The sequence below is a fragment of the Pseudocercospora fijiensis genome, assembly GCF_000340215.1.
Source record: "Pseudocercospora fijiensis CIRAD86 unplaced genomic scaffold MYCFIscaffold_10, whole genome shotgun sequence".
NCBI lineage: Eukaryota > Fungi > Ascomycota > Dothideomycetes > Mycosphaerellales > Mycosphaerellaceae > Pseudocercospora > Pseudocercospora fijiensis.
In genome coordinates, this window is record NW_006921541.1 from 3,156,875 (window position 1) to 3,180,842 (window position 23,968).

A 23,968-nucleotide genomic window follows, 5' to 3' on the forward strand; every position below is an offset into this window, starting at 1 on the left:
GGGCTGGGAAGACCACATGCTACGTCGTTAGAGTGCAAGCGTTTGAGCCATAGGAGTAGATTGGGCCAGGACGGCTCATAGTCGCTGTGGCCGCACGCACCGATGCGCATCGATCGATTCTTGCTAGGGAACCCTAACGCTCGGAGGTACTTCACGAACTTAAATCGAAGGTCGGGGGTGTACATGCTTGTCATGAGCGTCCAGGTCATCTCCTATGGATATGTCAGTCTTGCGCGGCGACAGAAATGTTTATGGCAGCGACGTACCTAGCAGTGCTTCTGCGATTTCCACCGGCGCAGCGGGCATTGCCACGGTTGCGGTGCTCCTCGCAGGAAGATCGGCGTCGGTCATAATGGAGTGCGTCGATGGTATCTGATCTCAGTGGCGAGGAGTGCCAGAGGTGTTGGTGCGAGTCCGATGGAACATGAATTCAGATCGACTGCTCGAAGTTGGATACGAGCTTCACGAGCTTGGGCCACATGAAGAGCTGCTCTTTCCCTTTCATTTCAGAAGTCAGGAAAGTGAGGCATGTGCAACGGCAGTATCATACAAAGTACAGGGAGGTGCTTACGGTGTGCTTTGCAAGATAGGTATCACCAGAATTTGTACCAAGCCTGTCCTTCACTCTTGTCACCAGCAGCCTTGTACTGCACATCCAGCTCCTTGTCCTTCGCCTCTCTTCTCTCCTCACGCAGCTTTGCCTTCCTTTCTTCTCGAGCCTGTTTCTCGGCTTGCTTCTTGTTCAAGATTTCCACGGCGCGCATCATGCCTTCCTTTTCTGCTTGCCTTTGGTACATGCAGTACTGGTACAGGACGCCGGCGGAGAGGCAGAAAGTGCCTACAGCCCAGTTCGCAGCTTTAGGGACGGAAGCTGTATTGCTCAGTGATTCGTTCATAGTGATGACCAGTACTGGCAACACGTACCTCCAAACACCAATCTACCGCCTCCAACAGCGAAGCCACCGATCATGCCCTGGAGAAGACTGTCCCTTACACATGGCCGCTTGTGCACTTCCCATATCGGTGTTCCTGCCTGTAATACGTTCATAAGCGTTACATCTGGCACTTCTCCACCTGCGGTATGCTGCGTTCCTCCTGCCATCATATTCGCGTTCTCTGGCGGCTTGTATGGTATCTGCTTTCCACCCTGCCATTGTGTGCCCGAGAAGGCCTTGTTCTCTGGATGCACCGTCAATGCTTCTTTGCTGAGGTCCTCCCGTTGCGGACCTTGCCGCGTATCGTCTGCCATGATGGTGAGTAGGCTGGTAGAGAGAGAGAAGGAATCGATGATGCATGTGAAAGTTGAGATGGCAGCCTCAGGCACTCCGGAAGCAATGCCGAAAGTCAATTTGGACTCGCGTTCAAGGCGCGTTCTCCACGACGCGCCGCGCTGCCAGCTTCACTACACACACTTTGAACTACAGCACAGCACAGCACTTGAGGATTTTTATGGACGGCTGAACACGACTGACGACACAGTAATGACTGCATAATACGATACATTCGAAAAGGCCGATTCGGCCTGATACACACCCAATATGCCTGTCCGCCGCAAAGAAGGCAAATCGCGTTTCGGCGCCAACAAATCTGGACAACTCAAGGCCGGCAAAGTACGAGTCGTCGACCCCTCCACACTGCGAAACTCGGAAGCAACGAACCAGAATGAGAAGATCGAAGCTACTCGACTTGCCCACAAGATCGACGAAAACCAGGGATTCGAGCGCTTCGAAGCGGGCAAGAAGAGGCAAGGATGGCTGATCAACATGCACAGCACCGCGATTGAAGACTCCAAAATTCCTGGTGGTCGAGCGGCGGTGGACTTTTACTTCATTGGCGACGATGGCGAACAGTTCAAGGCCAGCGTGGAATACCAGCCATACTTTCTGATCGGCGTCAAGAAGGGCCGAGAGCCTGAAGTGGAAGAATGGGCGCGGAGGAGTTTCGAGGGCCTCATCACGCGAGTAGAGCGTGTGGATAAAGAGGATCTGAAGATGCCGAACCATTTGCTTGGATACAGGCGCACCTTCCTGAAGCTGCTCTTCGCCAATGTTACAGATCTGCTGGCGGTGCGAAGGGCGATCTTGCCGATTGCGGAGAAGAACAAGAGCAAAGTCAGCGCCATGGACACATATGCCGAAGTAGCAAGCGCAAATGCCGGATTTGACATGTTCGAGGACGGTGCAGAGCGCGATCGAAGGCCGACAGGAATTGCAGACGCGAGCGATTTCATTCTGGATATACGAGAGTACGATGTGCCTTACCATGTGCGTGTGTCGATCGACATGGACATTCGGATAGGAAAGTGGTATGAAGTGGAAGCGAAGCATGGTCATGTCAAGTTGCGCTGTCTCGAGGATCGCTTGACACGTGCTGATCCGGTCGTCATGGCATACGATATCGAAACCACCAAATTGCCCTTGAAATTTCCAGATGCCGCGATTGATCAAATCATGATGATTTCATATATGATCGATGGGCAGGGATTTCTGATCACCAATCGAGAAATCGTCTCGGAAGATATCCAGGACTTTGAGTATACACCCAAACCGGAATTCGAAGGCCCTTTCATCATCTTCAATGAGGCGAACGAAGAAGCAGTAATCGAGCGCTTCTTCAGCTGCATAAAAGAGGCTCGACCGACCATTATGGTCACATACAACGGTGACTTCTTCGACTGGCCTTTTGTAGAAGCTCGCGCGAGTGTGCACGGCATCGACATGTACCAAGAAATTGGCTTCCGGAAAAACAGTGAAGACATCTATCAATCAACGCACTGCGCGCACATGGACGCTTTTGCTTGGGTAAATCGAGACTCCTATTTGCCGCAGGGCAGTCGAGGTCTGAAGGCTGTGACTGTAGCGAAGCTTGGTTACGACCCCGATGAGCTCGATCCTGAATTGATGACTCCATACGCCCAAGAACGACCCCAGACACTTGCGGAGTACTCTGTGTCCGATGCTGTGGCGACCTACTACTTGTACATGAAATATGTGCATCCATTCATCTTTTCATTGTGCACGATTATTCCTCTCGGACCAGACGATGTACTGCGGAAAGGAACTGGAACCTTGTGCGAGATGTTGCTCATGGTACAGGCATATCAGAAGGAGATTGTGCTACCCAACAAGCATGTTCAGCCTCGAGAGTCGTTCTGGGAGGGACACCTACTGGAGTCAGAGACCTATGTCGGAGGCCACGTTGAAAGTATTGAATGCGGTGTCTTCAGAAGTGACATACCAACGAACTTCGCTGTCGACACGACTGCCATCGACGAGTTGCTTGAGGAACTCGATGATGCTTTAAAATTCACGATCACAGTCGAAGAGAAGAAGTCGATGGACGATGTGGAAAACTACGACGAGGTGAAAGCCCAGATTACAGATCGACTCCAGAAGCTCAGAGCGACACCAAATCGGAGCGAGCGACCATTGATCTACCATTTGGATGTCGCGTCCATGTATCCGAACATTATGACCACCAATCGACTACAGCCCGACAGCATGATCGACGAATCTGCTTGCGCCGCTTGCGACTTTAATCGACCTGGAAAGACCTGCGATAGGCGAATGCCATGGTCTTGGAGAGGTGAATTTCTTCCTGCCAAACGAGATGAATACAACATGATTCGACATGCATTAGAGAACGAAAGATTTCCCGGCAAGTTTGCGAACAGCCTGTCCCGCTCATTCCAGGATCTGAATCTTGATGAGCAGACTTCTTTCGTTAAGAAGCGTCTCACTGACTATAGCAAGAAAATCTACCACAAGATACACGATACCAAGACGATCGAGCGAGAAGCGATCATCTGCCAGCGAGAAAATCCTTTCTATGTCGACACCGTGAAGGACTTCCGTGATCGACGCTACGATTTTAAAGGCAAGCAGAAGGTCTGGAAAGGCAAGGCATCCGATCTTGAGAAAGGCGGCGCATCCAAAGACGAGGTCGATGAAGCAAAGAAGATGATCGTGCTATTCGACTCGCTACAGCTTGCTCACAAAGTCATTCTGAACTCTTTTTACGGGTACGTCATGCGAAAGGGCTCGCGATGGTACTCCATGGAAATGGCAGGTGTCACTTGCTTGACTGGCGCGCGAATCATTCAGATGGCACGAGAACGAGTAGAGCGACTAGGTCGACCACTGGAGCTGGATACCGACGGTATCTGGTGCATCCTGCCTGCCACGTTCCCGGAGAACTTTGCGTTTAAGCTGAAGAATGGCAAGAAGATGACAGTATCGTACCCTTGCGTGATGTTGAATCATCTGGTGCATGCGCGCTTCACGAATCACCAGTATCAAGAGCTGGTTGATCCATCTACCTTCAAATATGAGACCCACAGCGACAACACCATCTTCTTCGAAGTCGACGGTCCATACAAAGCGATGATCCTGCCAACATCGAAAGAAGAGGACAAGAACTTGAAGAAACGATACGCTGTCTTCAATGATGATGGATCGCTGGCAGAGTTGAAAGGATTTGAAGTGAAGCGGAGAGGAGAGCTCAAACTCATCAAAATCTTCCAACAGCAAATCTTCAAGTTCTTCTTGGAGGGCAGCACTCTTGAGGAGGTCTACCACGCCGTTGCCAAAGTTGCCAACAAGTGGCTTGATGTGCTCCATTCCCACGGCAGCACGCTTGCAGACGAAGAGCTGATCGACCTCATTTGCGAGAATAAGAGCATGTCGAAAACGCTGGAGGAGTATGGTCAGCAGAAGTCCACTGCGATCACTACGGCAAAGCGTCTGGCAGAGTTTCTAGGCGAGCAGATGATCAAGGACAAAGGCCTCAACTGCAAGTACATCATCTCCGCCAAGCCGAAGACTGCGCCTGTCACCGAGCGCGCCATTCCAGTGGCCATCTTCTCCGCTGACGAGAGTGTGAAACGCTACTACTTGAAAAAATGGCTGCGAGAAGAGCCCAGCTCACTCGATCCACGAGACATCCTCGACTGGGGCTACTACCTTGAGCGCCTGGGCTCCCAAATCCAGAAGCTCATCACCATACCTGCCGCATTGCAAAAGGTACGCAATCCATGTCCGAAGGTGCCGCACCCGGAATGGCTAGAAAGGAGAATTCGGATGAAAGACGATGTATTCAAGCAGGTGAAGATGACAGACATGTTCTCAAAGCGACCTCTTGCGGAGCGCGATGCAAATGCTGTTCCTGCTCGAACTGGAGGAGATTTGGAAGACTTTGGAGCGACACCTATGAACAAGCTTAAGCCTGCTGCAACAGCAAAGCTTATTAGCAGCCAGAAGAGGAAGAACCGCGAGGAGCCTGCGCCTGCTGCCGTCAATCCCTTTGACGCTCTTCCAAAAGATATGCCAAGCATCACTGAAGACTACCAAGGTTGGCTAAAATACCAAAAGCAGAAATGGAAGATACAAAAAGCTGCTCGAAAGAGGCGACGACAACTCTTCGGTGAGAAGCGAGCTGATGCTAACGATGCAATTGGAACGTTCTTCCGCAACCAAGCCGAATTGCTATACACAACAGACTGGCAAATCCTTCAGTTACGGGACACAGACATCGCTGGTGAGGTCAAAGCATTCGTGCTGATTGACAAAAAGGTGCATCAGCTCAAGGTTGTGGTGCCTCGACAAGTTTACCTCAATCTGAAGGAAGACGACCTGCCAGATGTGGACATCAAGGGCGTTCAGGCCGAGAAGGTCATCAACCACACTCTGCCGAATGGACACTCTTCAACGCACCTTTTCAAGCTCACCATGCCTGAGCAGGTCTACGTCAAAGAAAGCGAACAACTGGCAGTACTGTTCAATCATCATGCCGTCGAAGGTGTCTACGAGCGACAACTGCCTCTCAACGTTCGTGCTATGCTGCAACTTGGCTCTGTCTGCACATTTGACGAGTCGCAGCGAGGCGTGCTTGGCAAAGGTCTGGAGCAGGGTTTCGATCTGTCAGCGTTGCACACTCTCCAACCGAAGAAACCATATATGACGGAGGCCAATTTCAGCTATCTTGCTCTTTATCACATCAGTGCTGGCGATAGACAGATCTATGCACTGTTCAGCTCGACGAAGGCCGAAGCGAAGATCATCGTGCTCAACCGCGCACGGAGTGAGCAAGGCATGCCAAATGTCGATCGCGTATATGAGGAGCTGCTGAATGCCAAACTGGAAGAGACTGGAGGGCAACCGTGGCAACCGACCTTTGATTATCAAGAGAGCATCCACTTCAAGACAGTGCAAGTCACTACTCAGCGAAGAGCCTTGCAGGAGCTCGGGGATGCCATCAAGAAGATTCAAAAGGAGGAAACCCTTCCAATCATGCTTGTGCTACAGTCGCATTCTGCAACTATGCTCGTGCATGATCTGCCGATGTTGCAAAATTTACCCTCGCTTAGATTGAAGGCGAATGAGACGGACAAGCAGCTCCCTCCGTTGGGCTGGCAGTCGATTGTTGCTAGGAGGCTGGTGAGCCATTACCTCGACCTGGGACTTTGGATTAGCCACCTGCTTGAGTTTGCACGGTACGGCAACGTGCCTTTGGGAAACCTCGAAGTGGACGATCCTCGCTTCCTGATCGACATTGCGTACGCTCGACGGCTACAAAAAGAGAAAGTTGTGCTGTGGTGGTCGCAAGACGCTAGGCCAGACCATGCTGGGCATGAACGCGACGATGTTTTGAGTGGAATGGAAGTCGTAGAGATGCCTGCCATCAACACTCCTGGAACTTATTCATCAGTCTGCATCGACCTTAGTGTCAAGAATCTCGCGATCAACACCATCCTCTCCTCAGCAGTGCTTAATGATGCTGAAGGAGCTGGCGCTGATCCTCTCGGCATCTCTGGTGCTGGAGCGAAAGAGGACGCGCTCGACGAGACAGCACAGACTATTCAATCTGAGAATGCTTTCGCTGCTGCTGGAATCAGTGCACTACGAGAGATGGTTCGAGCATGGTGGCAGGAAGCCTGTAACAGCAAGACCCAGAACAGCATGGCAGATGTGCTAGTTCAGCACTTGCTTCGCTGGATCGAAAGCCCGAGCTCGCATCTCTACGATCGCAACTTGCACTACTACGTGCAAGTCATGAGCAAGAAAGCGTTCCAGCAGCTCATCAACGAATTCCGCAGAGTTGGATCACACGTTGTCTTTGCCAATGCTGGTCGTCTACTACTGCAAACCAGCAAAGCGGAAGTTGGTAACGCATATGCGTACAGCGAATACATTCTGAAGACTATCAGCCAGCGGCCAGCATTCCACTTTTTGGATCTGTCAATCACCGAGTTCTGGGATTATCTCGCCTGGCACGACGAGTTCAATTATGGTGGCAAAGGCTGCGAGAAAGTCGTTGATGAAGACTCCCCGCAATTGCAATTGATCATGCACTGGCAGATGGCCACCTTCCTCCCACCAATCTTGCAGCCCACATTCGAGCAATGGATCGTAGAGTACATCGAGCTCATGCACGCCCGCAAACGGCCAGCCGGGCTGAACAACGGCAGCACACCCAGACCCACGCAACTCCCAATCCACGCCGCAATCTTCCAATCCGAAACAGACGACCAAACCACACCCGGCAACGTCCTCTCCAAAACCTTCAGCAAACCCCTCAAGAAACAAATCGCCCAGCTCATCCAACGCCAACGCACAGAATCCATGCATGAAGAACTCGTCCCGGACTGGACGTTCCCAACCCAACCCGGCTCTCATCTCAATCTTCAAAACCCTGTCCTCGAACTCGTAAAAAGCATCAACGAGGTTCTGTGCCTAGACAAAACAATCTCCCTCGAAGCCCGTCTCCTCCGAAAAGAGCTCTTGCACTTATTCGAAATTCGCGAGTTCAGTCCCGATGGAAATTGGATCGATCCTTCCGCCTCTTTACCTATAAAACAAATCTCTTGTCCAGAATGCTGTGTCCCCAAAGACATCGACTTGTGCAAAGACATGGATCTCGCCGTCATCGATCCTTCCGACCCTTCTGGCTCCGCGTCATTAGTCGTCAAATGCAGCAATGCCGACTGTGGTACTGTCTTCGATCGTTTGGCCATTGAGGAGAGGTTACTCGCGGATGTGCAGAAGATGGCGGTTTTGTGGATGACGCAGGATTTGAAGTGTGCGAAGTGTGGACGTATTCGAACGAATGAGTTTATGGAACATTGTGGTTGTGCGGGGGAGTGGAGGAATACGGTTGATGGGAAGAGGTTGAGGGATTTTTTGGGGACTTTCGGGGCTGTGAGTAGGTTTTTTGGTATGAGGATGTTGGAGGTGGTTGTTGAGGGGCTTATGGGGAGTTTGTGAGGTGGGTAGGATATGGATATGAACGTGTGGTGGCGTTTTGGGAAATCGGGAGGTTTGCATATCGCATGAGAAAGCGAAGAGAGATGGCGTTGATGAGATGGAGTGCATGATGCACCTGCTTAGTTGATACATGAGAAGCCAAATGATACCAACGTCGTACAGCTTATGCTCCTGTCAAGCCGAACAAAGATGTTTCCATTGGACTGTGATCAATTCGAAGCAGTCGAAATGTCATTAACATGATAATGTGCAACTCAAACTCGAAGATTTTGGCGCAAGAGATGTCCAAGCTGGTCTGGAGGGTCGGAATTCATCGGGCCTGAGCGCCAATGGAGCAAAACAGTGCAAGATTCAAATCTAGAGATCGCCTCTTGGAGTCTGGAGGCCACCCATACGAGGCTATATAATGGACACGCTTGCTCGAATGCTTCGAAGAGAATGAGCTTGAAGATTGTGATGAGAGCTTTGAGCTCGTTTCGATGGTGTGAGGGCTTCTCGAAAGCTCGAATTCATTCTTAGGGGTTTTTGATCCTTATTCAGCCTCTCCTCTGCACTCAGCTCAGCTTCATCTCCGCCAAAGACTTCAGCAATCGCAGACCGGCTTCTCGAAACTCAATATTCGATTTTCTTTGCGTACTGTTCAATCACGCATTCAATCTGGTTGAGGAGTATGAAGAGGAGATTGGGGATTTTATTGACGGAGAGGGTTAGGGAGAATTTGCCGCATGATGAGTAGTATATGAAGAAGTTTAAGATTTGAGGGTTGTCGGAGATGGTTGACATTGGTTGTTTCGAAATTTGAAGCATGGCCATGTTGGGGTTGTTTGCAATTGTTCCTTGAATTAATAGAGATCGTTAATAGAATCAAGCTGTTTGCTTATTAACGAATTATAAGATCGATATACGAGGATCCTTTCGATAGTCGATAGTCACATCGGAGGGCCTGTGAAGTAATCCCACAAGAGCGTAGACTTGGTCTATATCCCGCGTAGCTTCAAAGTTTCGTAGACAATTCAACGCCACGTGGAGTGAGACCCGGAGACGGGGAATACTATCATTGTTGCTGCGCCCGTTTGAGCACAGGCAGGAGTTTGGAAGAACTTGAGGGGAGTGCTATTTATTATGCGTGCGCTCCTTTCTGCCATCTCGGCGGAGTGGCGAGATCTCTCGGTCAGTGGACACCTTCACTCAGCTCCATCACCCAGGAGGCTTCTCTATTCCTGGAACTAGTCGACGCTTGACTCTGATCATCTGCTTATCGCTGGGCACTCTCGCTTCTCCAATCTCAAAGAGTTCTGGCTTCTTCTCAAAAGGTTGTATATCGTGATGCACAAGGAGATAACCCAGCATCAGCTTCATGGTGTGCACGGCGAAGAAGCGACCAGGGCAAGCGTGTCTGCCTAGGCCCCAGGAGAGGAATTGAGAATTGATCTGCACGGCGCCTTTTCGCTTTCCGGCTTCTGCCACGCTCTCGTCCTCTGGCAGCCCATTGTCTTGTGCTTGGCGATGATGGCGTAGCGGATCATATTCATCCGCGCTCGATCCGAAGAGGTCCACGTCCCGTTGCATAGGACCTATGGTGCACTGGATATGGGAGCCCTGGGTGAGATAGAGCCCATCCGGTGTCGTCACGCCACCGGGCGCTACAACTTCCCGAGCCATGCCCTGCGCTCCCATGGGATTGAATCGCAAGCTTTCGCGAATCACCGAGTCAAGTTTTGTCATGGATCGAATAGCAGTTGCATCGTGCTCCACAAGCGGCATATAATGCTCGGCCTCCTCGCGAAGCTCTGAGAGTAGATCTGATGCGTTCTCGTATGCGAGTATATCCGTTAGTACGACTCCGGCCATCGTCGACGTTGTTGCGGTAGCAAAGATGTTGAACAAGATCAATTTACCAGCAATGTTAGCTGGTTCTAACTCCCGTGGGTCTTGTTTCTGGCAATTGGTGTCGATGATCCATTGCAGCATGTCATTCGGCTTCTCATCTTCGGCCAGCATTTTCCCGTTGGCTTGGCCTCGAGCTTCCAGCGTTGCGAGTCTTTCCCTAATCTTTGGTCGCAAATGCCGCGTGGCCCACCACTGCATTAACCTCGCTGGTACCGATACCATCGGCATCAGACTCGGCTGCAGCACTTTTGGAATCAGGAAAGCCATGATGATAGTCGATATGCCGAAGCACGAGGTCCATCGCATCACGTCTTTTTCGTACCCAGCGTCGCGACACAAAGGCAAGCCGACAAAAATGCGGTTGGCAGCGCGGAAAGAGACACAACTGAGGAGCTTGGTGGCAGAAAAGTCATTCCATTCCTCGCCGTCAAATCGCAGCTTCTCGTCAAAGGCATGCTGAATCTCTTCCAGAACCTGGTCGCTCAGCCTGGTGATTTGTCTTGTGAGGTCGCGACGGATGACCGAGAAATCCAGGACCGAATCGGCGTTGGGCCCATGTAAAAGCCATTCAGGTCCCATCACGTCTTTCAAATTCTTGTTCCCGCTGAGAACGGATTCGGGCTGTTGGGCTACCCAAGCGGAGCTGGATGGTGGGAGCACGATAGCGCTCCAACGCAGAGCCGGAGTGATGAATGGCAGTCCATACCTGCTGTACTTGTCGTAGCCTTCATTGACGGGCCCTCGACCAGCGCTGAGCTCTCGGAGGCAGGCACGAAGTTTGGGAAAGATTCTCTTGTTCTGGAGACCGGCCCATGCAATGTCTTGTCGTTCTCGCGAAATTCGAATTGAGACTTGGATGACGAAGATTGCCACGACGGCGAGGATGAGAGCCAGCAATGCTGCGATGGAGTAGTAAATGTAGAATGCATAGGGATGAAGCAAGAGCCTCCCAATGTAATGGAAGCAAGTCTGGAGAATGGACGGGAACTCCATCAGGCAGTAGTGGTGGTGGTGGTGTATCAGCAAGATATTGTTGGGTGAACTTCCACTCACCTAGCCTAGCAGCGCACGCTCGACTTCATATACCCACGAGCCAGGTCCAGGCAAGAGTTCTGTTACACGCATGAGCGCATGGCCAAGGCTGAGCCGCCACTCATATCATATCCAAGCCAAAGATGAGGTTCGGGTTCGGCCCGCTGAACGAGCTTTCGCGTTCGCTTTCAATTCTGTTTCGTCCTTTCTTCTGCATCAACGAATACGAAAAATCGATGCAATTCCGCCCGAAGCTATGGGCCATCCTGCGTATTCGTAGATTCGATCAAGGCTATGTCAAGATGCTGGATTCCTGAGTCACCATCGAGGACATGTAGGGACTTCTCACATGACACCCTCCTGAGCCATGTCTGCGCCTATCCGGGAGATGGTCGATCCAAAGCATTTCGGAGTCTGCGATGCCACCCTGCTGTGGTGCGACTAGGCCTCCGATCTCAGGCTTCCGCAAAATGTCAAGGGCGTTGATTGCTTATACAGGAATCCCGGAAGAAGAATGTGTGACGTTACTCATTCCAGCCTCCATCGCCATTGCAGAATCGCCAAATTCACACACATTCGGAGAGTAACATCGTCTGACTGTTGCTGGCAGCAAGCAACTGGCCTCCAAATCGTGCCTGGTCCAAGTCTGGTCATCGTACAGGGAGTCTGCGCCTAGAATCGGCGCGCAGAGCAGATAGCACGCGGAGACGAGAAATTGATATGGTTGCCAGAAAGTCGTCGCCAGGAAAGATTGGGGCGCAGAGTCGTAGATGAGCTGCTGAACATTCATGGCTCGCCCGGTCTGCGTATAGAAGGCACGAAGGAAGCCGCACACCCTTTCCGCTGCGTCGTGTCCGAACATGTGGATCAATACAGACTCGTTTGCGCCCAACCACCGAATGTCGCCATTCTCATGGGTCGAAATGGTAGATGCATCTCTTGTTGTTCCAGCGAGTGTTTCCATTTTGGCTCCTGGATATCTCCGTCTGTACGCATTGGTGTACACTTCGATCTCGTCTCTCGACGCGCCTGGCCATGCCGCGAGAACCACAACATCAGGTCCGATCATGGTGTCTTTATTCACGCGTAGCTTTCCATGGACGTGTTTCTTGATTCTGACGGAGTGAGGTCGGCATTATTTCGAGGACCAAAAGCACTCTTGCAATTCATCATCGGGTGCTACTGTCCATCATCCACGGTCCCGAACGGATCCCCTCTGCATGTCCGGCACCAAACACGCCACTGCGGGATCAGCCGTCTCTTATTCAAGACTTTGGCTCCTGATCCTGCAGCCACTAGAATACTTGAGTCTACTTCGTCTCTGCAATCTGCATCGTCACCTCACGCGTAACACGAGATGGAGCTTCCGCCCAGAACTTCACCGGAATCGAAGGCTTCAGAAGCGAATGCAATCAGCGACGCTAGTCTCTGTTGCGTAAAACCTGGTGGACTCGTATCAAATATCGATTGCTGGATGGATGGATTCAGCTCAGCCTCTTCTAGACAGTCTCTCCTCACGTAAGATGTGCGAAACGCTGATCAACGACGGTGAGAACCATTATACATACTTGATCTTTCGACTTTGCTGCTGTATTGTTATTCGAGAAGCATAGCCTTCAATTCTACGAGACCGCCCAGCAAATTGTCTCACCCTTTCCCGCTGTTGCTCGTGCACCTCCAGGTACACTACAGCCTCCATACCAAACATCCTCAATCTCCCATCTCACTAACATTCTAGCCCATCCCCCAAAAATGCCCCTCACCTGCAACTCCTGCACCGCATCATTCACCAAACCCGAGCATCTCGAACGACACATTCTTATCCGTAAGTGCCATCAATCCTATATCCCAGATATCTAAAATCCCACTAACACCGCACCCCCCCTCCCTTCCCAGACACGAACCCCAAACCTTTCACATGTCTTCAATGCCATAAATCCTTTTCACACCGAGACGCATTGAAACGACATTACGAGGAATCTCACGAGGAGAAAGCTTCTTCCAGTCGTCGTATCCCCGTGGTGAAAACCTTCACAGCATCTCCCACCACCACCAATTACCCACAAGTTTTCGCGTATGGACTTCGTCCACCACTCAACTTCCGAATCCCTTCGACTTCAACTTTCGAGGGTGGTATGGCAGATCTTACGAAATATATGCTTTCCACTGCACATCCACATCCGGAGGAAATCTCTCCTTCGTCGGGTTTTTGCTCTTCTGCATATCCGGATATTGCGATACGTCCGTTGCCGACGAAGACATTAGGATGGTCGGATCAGAGGGTGAAGCAGAGAGGTGGTGTTTAGGATTGAATAGGTAATTTAGATAAATGAGAGGGATGAGGATGAAGTAGATGTTTGGGAGATTTGATTTGAGTTGATTTGGTGATTGGGAAATGGTTAGGATTTTTGATACCTACTATCACGATTGAATGAAGAAGAGGGAGAGGTAGAGTTGCTAGTGACTACCCTGGAATGATGAAAAAAATAATAATAATAATATTGATCTACTACTACGATGTCTATGAGGAACTTGAGGAAATCTTTAAGCAGCACCAACAACTTCAAACCCTTTCCAACCATCCATAGTCGCTCTCACTTGAGCTTCATACCTAGAAAAAAAAGCGCCAAGTTAGCATATCCATCCTCTCGCGCGCGATGACAAAACTCACAGATCAATCCCCGCAATATACGACATATTCTCCGCCTTCTTCCCCGGAATATTCGAGCCATTCCACCACGAATCCGTAAAAGGAAAAAGCGTATGCTTCGTCATCTCATTCAAAGAATTTTTCCACGCAATTTCCGCTTCCCGGCGAGGCTCAATACTCTTCGCGCCTTCGGCTTCAAGTTTCTTGATGAAATCTACGATGGTTTCGACTTGGGATTCGATGATGGTGGGACCGTTGGAGAGCGCGGTGGGGGCTTGAGGGGTGTAGGCCATGAACATGTTGGGGAAGCCGCCCACGGTGATTCCGAGGTAGGTATTGACGCCTTGGGCCCAGATGTCTTTGATGTCGATGCCGGACTTGTTTTTGAGACCCATTTTGGTGATGGAGCCGGTGAAGCTGTCGAAACCGGTGGCTAGGACGACGGCGTCGAAAGTGTACTCTTTGTCATCTGACATGAGCATACCTTTTTCTGTGAACTTCTTCAATGGAGATGCGTTGAGGTCGTGGATGTAGACGTTGGGTCGATTGAGGACATCGTAGTAATCCTGCTCGAGCGGACTGCGCTTGGTGCCGAAGTAATATGGCTTCTTGGGAGGTGCCATGATTTTGTTCTTCTCCGGATCCGTGAGGCGCTCGCAGACTTTCTTTCGCCACCACTGATACTGGATCTCATTGGATTCCGGATTGACGACGGTATCGTTGAAACCGGATAGTTGGAAATGAAAGCCGCCAGTGTTCCACATACGTTCAAAGTGTTCTTCACGCTCTTCTTGGCTGACTTCTTGCACACCCTGCTCGCGTCGATTCGATGGGAAGCCAACAGCGGAGTTTCGGCCTTCTTTGAACAGAGCTTGATAGTAGGGTCGCAGCTGATCCTGTTCAACCTTGGTCAAATCTCGCTGTTGCATCGGCAAACAATAGCTGGGTCTTCGCAGGAATACAGTCAGCTGGTCTGCTTGCTTGCCGAGTTCTTGAGTGATCTGCACAGCAGTAGCGCCAGCTCCAATCAGTCCGATCTTCTTGCCTTTGGGATTGAAATCTTCCGGCCAAGCACCGGAGTGATAAATCTCTCCTTTGTAATCGCTCAGGCCTGGAAAGTCTGGTGTATATGTTCGATGAAGTAAACCTGTGCACAGGATGAGGTACTTGCCCTCTGCGACGTGACCCTGCTGAGTCTTGATTCTCCAAACGCCCTTCAATTCGTCGCGGCGAGCATCGCTGACTCTCGCATTGAAGTAAGTGTCTTTCCGAAGGTTGAGAGTCTTGTCGATATGTGCCATATATTTTCGCAGTTCTTGATGCCCAGGGAAGCGCTCTGAGAAGTTATAGGTCTTGTACACTTCCGGGATGTTCAATTGATAGAATGGCATTTCCGAGTCGACGCGAGCACCGGGATATCTGAAATCGTCAACATTTGTCTCGTTTACGGCTTTGATCTTCAGCTGACCTGTTCCAGTACCACACGCCACCGAAGTCCTCTCCAGATTCAAAACATTTGACTGTCATGCCCTCCTTCCTGAATCTGTGAATGGCTGTGATGCCAGAGAATCCAGCACCGATCACGAGCACATCTGCTTTGATCGTACTTTGCCCATCAGGTCCAGTCGTTGCTGCTTCGCGTGTGAATTCATGGACCTCAGGATGCCCTCCATGTGGCTGGTCTGCTACCACCGGGACCTCGCCATTGAGGTAGTCCACAGTCTCAGGTTGTGACATGGTGAGTGTGGGTGAGATGGGTAAGGCTCAAGAAACGAGGTAAGGCTAGTGGTCTTGCTATATCAGTTCTGATAAGGAGAGTGAATACCGAGCTCGACGATGTAGTTGGCGCTTGACTTGCCTTGGGAGATGCAAGAGACTAGGATTGTGATCCACGGAGCAGGGCTGAGTGTGTATAGGACTATCCAAGGAAGGTGATGACTACACCCACCGTTGGCATTGCTCATAAACGAAACCCCGCACATAGCAGTGGACCATGGTAAGATGGGTCTTCGGGATGGCGCGGCGCCCAGAGTACTTGTATGTACTTCATCCGGGGCGGCTAAGGTGGCAGGTTAGGGAGGCCCATACGTACCAGATTGTCAATACAGCACTTCTGACCGTAGCGATAACAACGCAATCTTTGCCCCTTTAAGTTCTTTTTGATATATCTTTTTATATAGAGGAGTTATAGCTTAATAATATAGGGCAAAGATACTCTAAATTGTATCTATTTTTAGAAAATAATAAAATATTATAGTCGTTACCTATCGAAATATAGGCTATATAGCCTAAAATTCTATTTTAGAAGTTTAACAGTTTTAGCATTTTTTAGGCCTTAGTATACTATTTTTAGTAATCTAAAGTGTAGATTTTATAGTTGAACCTTATAAAAATCTAAATTTAAATTTATATATTAGTATAGAAATTATTAGTAATACAATCTAGAAAGGAATATTATTTTCTTACTATATTCTCTTTAGTTTATCTTTTTATTTAGAAGAGTTATAGCTTAGTAATATTAGACAAATATACTTTAACTTTTATATATTTTTAGAAAATAACTAAAACTATTATAGCTATCTACTAAGATTAGCCTAAAACTCTTAAATAAAGATTTTAAGATTTTAGTATTTATTAAGCCTTAGTATACTATTTTTAGTAATCTAAAACCTAGACCTAAGAGTTTTACCTAGTATAAATATAGAATGAGATTCTTATCTTAATACGCTTACTATTAGTCTTAAAATCCTAAAGCGAATATTCTTAAGAATTGTAGGCTTAGTAATTTAAAGTTTACAATTCTTAAGAATATTCTTTTCTAAGTTATAAGACTATTTATGGCTTAATTAAAGTAAAAGCTCTGATATAGATTTCTACTAGGTAAAAATATTAGGTTTAGGGTTTAGATTACTAAAAATAGTTTACTAAGGCTTAATAAATACTAAAATCTTAAAATCTTTATTCTAGAATTTTAGGCTAATCTTAGTAGATAGCTATAGTAATTTTAGTAATTTCCTAATACTAGTTTAAAAATAGAGTTTTTTTGTCTTATATTACTAAGCTATAACTAGTCTAAAGAAAAAGATATACGAAAGGGAATCTAAGAAGAATTTAAGTTTAAACTCTAGATTATATAACTAATAGTAGCTATATTACGAGAAAAACCTCAAAATAGATTTTAATTAAGTAAAACTATAGAACCTACGTTTTAGATTACTAAAAATAGTATATTAAGACTTTAAAAAACGCTAAAATTCTAAAATCTCTAACTTAGAGTTTTAAGCTATATAGCTTATTAATTTAGGAGGCAACGACTAGAAATTTTGTTGTCTTCCAGAAATATACATAAATTAGAGTATCTTTGTCTTATATTATTAAGCTATAACTCCTCTAGATAGAAAGATATATTAAAAAGAACTTGTAGGGGCAAAGATTGCGTTGTGAATTCTTCATTGACAATCTGGTATATATAGAGCTCCGTCGCAGGTCTTGCGAGAACACATGATGCAGCAGGAGAGCCGAGGCGCTGCTCTTCCATCATGACTCCACGACGACGAGCATACCGCAATTGATGACAAGAGCAGGAGATGAGGTCGAAGGCATGCTTGGCTCCGACCCATACCCACGTCCACGATCTCCGGAAGAAGCATCTCCTGACGAACTCGCCTCGCCCTCTTGACCTGGGAATCCAAACGAAGATACTCATCCGCATCGAATTTTCAAAAAGAGTCGGAAGCTGGGGTCGTATCACATACTCAAGCCAGCAAGCTGCTTATGGAGGGTAAAAGGCTGCGAGAGACTATGTCAGGCAGAAGCAGCGGGCAATGAGGATTGGGAGAAGAGCGCGTTCTTTTTTGGCAAGAAGACACATGTGCAGATAGACGATATGACAGCGCGATGAGTGCGAATCAGACGAACTTGGCGCATTCATGAGTCACGATATCGCCATGCCCGCCTCTGGCAAGAACGTAGGCTGCGGAACAGTGACTTGCTTGCGTTGGCATTGGAGAATGGATGTTCAAGAAGTAAAGAGTGCCAGCTGGTATAATGTGGTCCCACGAGCTGGGCCGTCAGCAGAATCAAAGATCTGTCCAACTCGGATACGATTACAATGGCAGCGATCTGGAAGGGACGGTAAGTCAAGCATTGAGTACGATTCATGGGTATCTATTTCATGCTTCCTGGAGCCTTCAAATCTCTGTCGATATCACTCACGAGAGCAGACCGGTAGAAAACTTAATAATCCACCCGTCGCCCTCTCGCTCACCCTTGGCATTCAAACCACCCCAGACCACGACTGCGTCTTTCTCAGGTACAACATCTGCGCCAAAGAATGCTCGCGGTCCCGGGTGCACCTTGCCTTCACCTACCACGAGATCACCCGGTGGCAGCACTTCGACTTCCGCCCAGCTCCGCTCGCCAGAATCAAAGCCAAGCTTCTCACGAATGACATCTTTGATCTTGGACGGCTTGATGGCTTCGGTAATGCTGAATGTGGGCTTGGCTTCGGGGCTGGAGGATTGGATCTGGTATGTCCAGCTGTCAGACCATTGAGTAGGGTCTTCGGTTTCTTTCGGAGATGCTGTTTTGGTGGTATTTGGGTCCTGTCTGGCGCCGAAGAAGTAGAAAAGATAGTTACGACCATAGCCAGTGGAAATTGGCAGGAGTCCACCTCCTACACGCGGTCTTGGTCCAGGTGTGAGGGGATTTGTTGGGAAGGGTGCAGTGGACCACGTGGCCTCTTTCTCGCCCGAAGGATCGATGTGCAAAGAGTGCACGTTGCTCGACATGTGGTCACTTCCATCGATCAGATACAGCACACCCTCGTTTAGTGCTGCGTTCGACGTCGAGACTGGCGCACTGGGTAGAGCTGCCCATTGCTTTCCAGTGTATGAGTAATACCAGACGTCCTTGAGAGGTTTGCCATGCGCGTCATTACCGCCATACAGGACCAAGTTGTTGTTGCAGTCGAATAGCTTGGCGTCACTTCTTTGGGCTGGCGAGATGGTTCCTTCAGCGGTCAGACACTCCCATGCAGACTTGCCAGTCACGTAAAGCCAAATCTTTGGCTCAGTATCGACGAGCTTTCCCTTTCCGTCAAGTCCGCCAAAGATAGCTACGCAGATGTTGAAGGCACACGCTGCATGTCGCGTCCTGGCAGTTGGTACTGGCTGTCCTTCCACATCCGCCACAGCAGGCAGGACAGAATAGTCTGGCTCGGGTGTGCCGTGTGAAGGATGACTCAAGGTAACGGCATGGATCTCATTGCTTGCGAGCTTGTCTGAGGCCGTCTCGCCGCCAAAGATGTACGCTTTGTTCTTGACGACCGTTACTGTGTGGTTTGAACGAGCCAGTGAGAGTCTGCTCAAATCAGCATTAGACGTCAAGCAGATGCTTCCATTTGCTGACCTCGTCTCATCATCTTTTGCAGTTGCGATCTGCGTGAACTGTGCCTTCAAAGGCAGGGTACTCTTCCCACTGCATAGCGAGTCAGCCATAGCCCATTTAGCCTTGCAGTATCCATGCGTACACCATGTAGCCTGCCACGCCGGCCTCCACGGCGGTCTGTGCCGCTTCGTATGCGACTACGCCGCCTGCAGCTACTGCGCCTGCTTCTGCCATTGCTGCTTTTTGGATTGAGTTGTCAAGATCAGTTGTGTGTCAACAACGCTGAAGGTAGCACAAATGACATCATCTGCGATTGACCCTGAAAGAGAAAGAACCGTGCGCTGCATGTCGTTCTCACATGCCTCGATTGTCCAGGGTCCAGGGTCAACATCCTCATGCCATTCATCGACATATGTGTTCCCTTGTCGATGCCTCGGAGCTGCTTTATGGCACGTATAGTGCCAAGCTACACAAGTAGTGATGGGGTCCACCAACCTGTGGATGGTGTACACGCTCTATAATACACTATGTATACGACCCTTTTAGGCGAGCTCGTTGTGTATATATAAGGCGGAGTTATCGGATACGTTGATATCCCGCCTATAACCCGCCAAGCTGCTTAATATTGCTCGGATATCCTGGTATTCGGGCATACCCGATGTGTATCTATGGGTGTACACTAGTATAATATACGATGTACACAACCTCCATTTCTCAGGGGCTGTAAACCCACAACACTATACACAAGACCGCAGTCACGGTGAGCTCGCCTACGCCAAGGGGTGAGTCATCACTTTCACCGGCTCACTCACTTGCGAACCTGCATCTGGATTCAGTATCCAGGCACAAGCTCCGCGTAGGGGGGCAGCTTGAGACCCGAGTTCCGAGACGTGGCTACATATTTAGATGAAGGAAGTCACGAACACAGCCTGAGAAGGAGGCAGTCTGGATTCGGGCAGCTCAAGTCATGACCCAGTCGCGATTGTCAGAACACTTCGCAAAGCCAGAATCGTTGGGCATAAAAGTCAAATCATCCATATTACTCCTGGACGGCAGTGGTCAAGCGACACACTTGAGGCCCCCGGCGAAGCGTTCAATAGAATACATCTACAGATCAACTCGCTACAATGAAGGACCCAAAAGCTTCCCCGAATACCTTCCACTTCCTCAATCTTCCACCAGAGCTTCGAAACAGGATCTACGACATCAACCTGTCCGTTGGCCGGCCTGTAGTTCTTAACGCCGTCGACCGTGATAGGCCCTTTCTGGCATGCTGCGTTTCTGACAGCGAGAGGGACTCCAACGCTGCGTGGTCTCGGTCTTGCTTCAACCCCAAGCTACTGCTCACATGCCGTAAAATCAACCTGGAAGCGACGAAGATCCTGTACGGAAACAACACCTTTTCTTGCACGCTTATCTGGCGCTTCGTAGCCTGGCTGGAGAGCATTGGTGGATCAGTGGTGCATGTGAGAAAGGTCGACGTTGGAAGTATCTCTCCTTTAATGAGAAGCTGGTTACCCACAAATGCAACACCTGACTTCGATCGCTTCCTGGAAGTGTTGCAAGATGCGACTGAGCTCGAACAGATGATCCTCGATGCGAAAGAGGTGATGAGTATCTGGCCGAATCCTCCTGACGCCGCGGAGAAATTCCGTGGCTTCCTGCTAGCTGTCAAGGAGTACCGCGAAGCGAGCGGCGATGTCTTCGACATCATCTGCTTGAAAGCATCGGGATCTGCAACCGATCCTTACTATCGCCGATTTTCAGAGGAGCCAGTTGCGAGATACCAGAGCCAGATGCGAGCAAAGCTGCGCGGTACAGCTGATTGAAGGAGATGGGCTTACTCCCGTTTGACTGTTCTGCTATCTCGCAACCCACCATTGTGCGCCGGATCAAGCGCACTTCCAGCGGTCGGGCATGATTCAAATCCCATTATAGTGATGTGTATGCTTGAATCGGAGAAGAGAGTTTTGGTGAACAATGCGGCATTCCATTGATTGCAAGCTGCAGACTGCACTGCTCGGCATAGTGTCTTCGTCAAGCCGTTGCGGATGTCTCTCGGGTTCGATCGCGCTGAGGCTTAAAGCTCACAGTCGCACGATATCGATCAGGAGTCACTGCTCTGAGTGTGCCATCGAAGGAAGTCTCTCACAATGCCAATCGTGGTCACGTGGTGTCGCGTCGATTGATCGGCTGGTCGGTTCTCTTGAGGAGCAGAAAGTAGTCGGACACCCGCACGGCCCTCTTTCATCAGCAGGGATCTCCATGGCTAGGGGGCCCGGCCCCGCCTTCACGCATCATCACGACATCTCCTCATCAATTGTCGCTATCCGCCGTATCACACGAGCTCAGCACGCCATCGACACCGGGGCTGCTCTATTTGAGCAGCCCAGCCTGGTTCCTGGCATGGTTGAGCTCGATCTTACGCAAGAAGCTTGCGAAATTATTCTGTCGAGCTCCCATTCAGAGCTGCCCGAATGCCCGCATTGCCTTGTCCCGATATAAGCTCTTGCCCTCGCCTGTGTCAAGATGGATCCCGTTCTTATCTACGGTCTGGCACTGCTCTTCTACACTACTCTCAGGACTTCTGAAGACTATCGCCTCGTCTCCAAACTGAGTCGGCTACTGTACCCTCAAACGATCGGCGGCAAGCCATTGATCGTTGACAATGGCACCAGTCGCAACCGAGTCGCCCATTGAACCGCCGCTGTTTAACTACCACAACCCGAACCCGAAGATCTTCCCGGATGGCATCAAAACCAGTGGGCAAACACATCCAGACTACTCGCAGATCAAGCCTTACGAAGACTTTCCTAAGGAGATCACTGGAGCAACGGTGTGGAATCGCGACGACTACCAACACAATCCAGAACGATGGGTGCATCGATTCAGCGATGAGGAGATCAAAGAAATGAACGATGCCGCAGATGCATTTCTCGCGTCCGGCACACCTATGACTGGTATCACAAAGGTAAGAGCGGTACACAGCATCCTTTACCTGAATACACGCTGAGATAGTCGGTCATAGGAGCAATTCCCACTCCCGAAATTCGCACCATTCCTCGAAAGCATGCGCAAAGAAATTCTCAACGGCAAAGGCTTCATCCTCTTCAAAGGCTTCCCGGTGCTTGAATGGGGCAACCACAAGACTGCTGTAGCGTACATGGGTCTCGGCACCTATCTTGGCTACTTTGTCTCTCAGAACGGCCTTGGACACGTATTGGGCCACGTCAAAGACACAGGCGCAGACCCGACACAAATCGACAAGGTCCGCATCTACCGCACAACAGCCCGCCAATTCTTCCATTCCGACGATTGCGATATCGTTGGTCTTGTCTGCATTGCGAAATCGCTGGAAGGTGGAGAGTCAGACATCGTAAGCGTACACCACGTCTTCAACACCCTTCAAAAAGAGCGACCAGATATCGTCAAGACACTCTGCGACCCGATCTGGTATTTCGATCGCAAAGGTGAAGTTTCCACGGGCCAGGAGCCCTACACTCGCCAACCGGTCTTCTACAAAGAGACTGGGGAGAACGGCAGAGTGTACTGCAAATGGGATCCCTACTACATCAAGAGCTTGACAAGATTCAGTGATGCTGGTGTCATTCCACCACTTTCTGAAGCGCAAAAGGAGGCAGCTCAGGTGCTTGAGGATACTTGCATGCGATTGTCGCTACATATGGTTTTGGAGATTGGAGACATTCAGTTCTTGAGTAATGCTCATGTTTTGCATAGCCGGACTGCGTATAAAGACTACCCTCCGCCAGCACCGAGACGGCATTTGATGCGTCTGTGGCTTGCTACGCCTGAGGATGAGGGTGGTTGGAAGCTGCCATTTGCGGATTCGAAGCATAAGAAGCGGGGTGGTGTGCAGGTTGATGATACGCCTCCTCGAGCCCCAATCGATGCGGAGTAGGCTGCAAAATTTTTGTTGGAGTTCTTGAGATACGGTGGTAGATAGGCCGAACACGAAGAAGAACTGGAAATAATATGACTCTTTCCAGAGAACTGATTACAACTTTATCAACACTCATACTGTTTCAGTTGAAGATTGTCCTGCACGCACTAACCTGGTGAGCTTTCGCCTGATATCTTTGCCACCTCCATGAGGATCCCCTCCCCGCAAGAGGTGAGCTGCAAGCTCGGTAGAACTATGCTTTCTAAGTATCGAAGTACCTAGCAATCAGCGTTTCGAATAGCTTCATCAGATCAGGCCCGACTGTGAAGCTCTCGGCGAAGGTGAATATTTCGCCTGCACTTTTCCCTGCTTACAAGATGGAACGCTCGTGATGCCAAGCTTTTGACAAACCTCAGGCCTCAGCTTCTGCGGGCTTGGCAAGGAGGTGAATCTTCGTGGCTCCTTCAGACGCTTCCCATCTAGCCAGCAACGCCCATATCGAAACATCAAATGCCCAGCTGAAGCGAGAATTCCCGACTCTCCATGTCCTGAAAATTTGACCCGTCCGGCAGCCAAAATACTGTCTGTCACACATGCCTCGGAAGATGCCGGGACGAGAACGATCTTCTTCTCCGATGTGGGAGCTTCTGACACGACAGTCGAGATGGTTGATAAAGAATGGCGCATTGATGCTGCCCGGAAGTCCAATTTGGCAGCGATCTGCCTGGGACATCTTTGCCAAGAGCTGAGTAAGGATGGATGAGCTTACCTGATCACAATACCAATGCCACTTCGCGAGGCTGACCGCTGGCCGCTTCTGATGCTCTGCACCTGATTTGAAGCGTC

The 23,968-nt window shown here is 49.7% G+C and overlaps 8 protein-coding genes across 8 annotated transcripts; 3 read left to right on the forward strand and 5 right to left on the reverse strand.

The window, feature by feature from the left end:
• Positions 1-680: 680 nt before the first annotated feature.
• MYCFIDRAFT_102058 (uncharacterized protein) lies at positions 681-1,135 on the reverse strand (the record flags this gene model as incomplete). Its single annotated transcript, XM_007933605.1, has 2 exons — positions 681-871; positions 925-1,135. Coding segments are annotated over 2 exons (402 nt in total), but the record flags the coding sequence as incomplete, so codon positions are not given.
• Positions 1,136-1,538: 403 nt separating this feature from the next.
• Positions 1,539-8,261, forward strand: MYCFIDRAFT_145935 (uncharacterized protein; the record flags this gene model as incomplete). Its single annotated transcript, XM_007933606.1, has 2 exons — positions 1,539-4,247; positions 4,302-8,261. 2 exons carry the CDS (start codon positions 1,539-1,541, stop codon positions 8,259-8,261), a joined length of 6,669 nt encoding a protein of 2,222 aa, XP_007931797.1.
• A 1,055-nt stretch (positions 8,262-9,316) lies between these two features.
• Positions 9,317-11,144, reverse strand: MYCFIDRAFT_158033 (uncharacterized protein; the record flags this gene model as incomplete). The annotated part of the gene is made up of 1 exon (XM_007933607.1): positions 9,317-11,144. The coding sequence occupies one exon, from the start codon at positions 11,142-11,144 to the stop codon at positions 9,459-9,461; it is 1,686 nt and encodes a 561-aa protein (XP_007931798.1). The 3' UTR covers positions 9,317-9,458.
• Positions 11,145-11,545: 401 nt separating this feature from the next.
• On the reverse strand, positions 11,546-12,290 carry MYCFIDRAFT_212634 (uncharacterized protein). The gene has a single exon (XM_007933608.1). The coding sequence runs from the start codon at positions 12,250-12,252 to the stop codon at positions 11,674-11,676; it is 579 nt and encodes a 192-aa protein (XP_007931799.1). The 5' UTR covers positions 12,253-12,290; the 3' UTR covers positions 11,546-11,673.
• Positions 12,291-13,727: 1,437 nt separating this feature from the next.
• On the reverse strand, positions 13,728-15,828 carry MYCFIDRAFT_191354 (uncharacterized protein; the record flags this gene model as incomplete). Its single annotated transcript, XM_007933609.1, has 4 exons — positions 13,728-13,794; positions 13,855-15,252; positions 15,302-15,439; positions 15,782-15,828. The coding sequence occupies 4 exons, from the start codon at positions 15,826-15,828 to the stop codon at positions 13,728-13,730; spliced, it is 1,650 nt and encodes a 549-aa protein (XP_007931800.1).
• Positions 15,829-17,969: 2,141 nt separating this feature from the next.
• On the reverse strand, positions 17,970-19,464 carry MYCFIDRAFT_87291 (uncharacterized protein). Its single transcript, XM_007933610.1, has 3 exons — positions 19,364-19,464; positions 19,243-19,311; positions 17,970-19,194 (listed from the first exon to the last, which is right to left on the reverse strand). Exons 1-3 carry the CDS (start codon positions 19,453-19,455, stop codon positions 18,045-18,047), a joined length of 1,311 nt encoding a protein of 436 aa, XP_007931801.1. The 5' UTR covers positions 19,456-19,464; the 3' UTR covers positions 17,970-18,044.
• Positions 19,465-20,348: 884 nt separating this feature from the next.
• MYCFIDRAFT_79331 (uncharacterized protein) lies at positions 20,349-21,050 on the forward strand (the record flags this gene model as incomplete). Its single annotated transcript, XM_007933611.1, has 1 exon — positions 20,349-21,050. The coding sequence occupies one exon, from the start codon at positions 20,349-20,351 to the stop codon at positions 21,048-21,050; it is 702 nt and encodes a 233-aa protein (XP_007931802.1).
• Positions 21,051-21,650: 600 nt separating this feature from the next.
• On the forward strand, positions 21,651-23,228 carry MYCFIDRAFT_57523 (uncharacterized protein). Its single transcript, XM_007933137.1, has 2 exons — positions 21,651-22,192; positions 22,250-23,228. The coding sequence occupies exons 1-2, from the start codon at positions 21,890-21,892 to the stop codon at positions 23,138-23,140; spliced, it is 1,194 nt and encodes a 397-aa protein (XP_007931328.1). The 5' UTR covers positions 21,651-21,889; the 3' UTR covers positions 23,141-23,228.
• Positions 23,229-23,968: the final 740 nt, after the last annotated feature.

Coding starts and splice junctions, on each gene's coding strand:
- MYCFIDRAFT_57523 (XM_007933137.1), top strand. CDS start 21,890: ATGGCACCAGTCGCAACCGAGTCGCCCATTGAACCGCCGCTGTTTAAC. Junction 22,193..22,249: donor CTATGACTGGTATCACAAAG/GTAAGAGCGGTA, acceptor AGTCGGTCATAG/GAGCAATTCCCACTCCCGAA.
- MYCFIDRAFT_87291 (XM_007933610.1), bottom strand. CDS start 19,455: ATGGCAGAAGCAGGCGCAGTAGCTGCAGGCGGCGTAGTCGCATACGAA. Junction 19,312..19,363: donor GGCGTGGCAGGCTACATGGT/GTACGCATGGAT, acceptor CTCGCTATGCAG/TGGGAAGAGTACCCTGCCTT. Junction 19,195..19,242: donor GCAAAAGATGATGAGACGAG/GTCAGCAAATGG, acceptor TGATTTGAGCAG/ACTCTCACTGGCTCGTTCAA.
- MYCFIDRAFT_212634 (XM_007933608.1), bottom strand. CDS start 12,252: ATGATCGGACCTGATGTTGTGGTTCTCGCGGCATGGCCAGGCGCGTCG.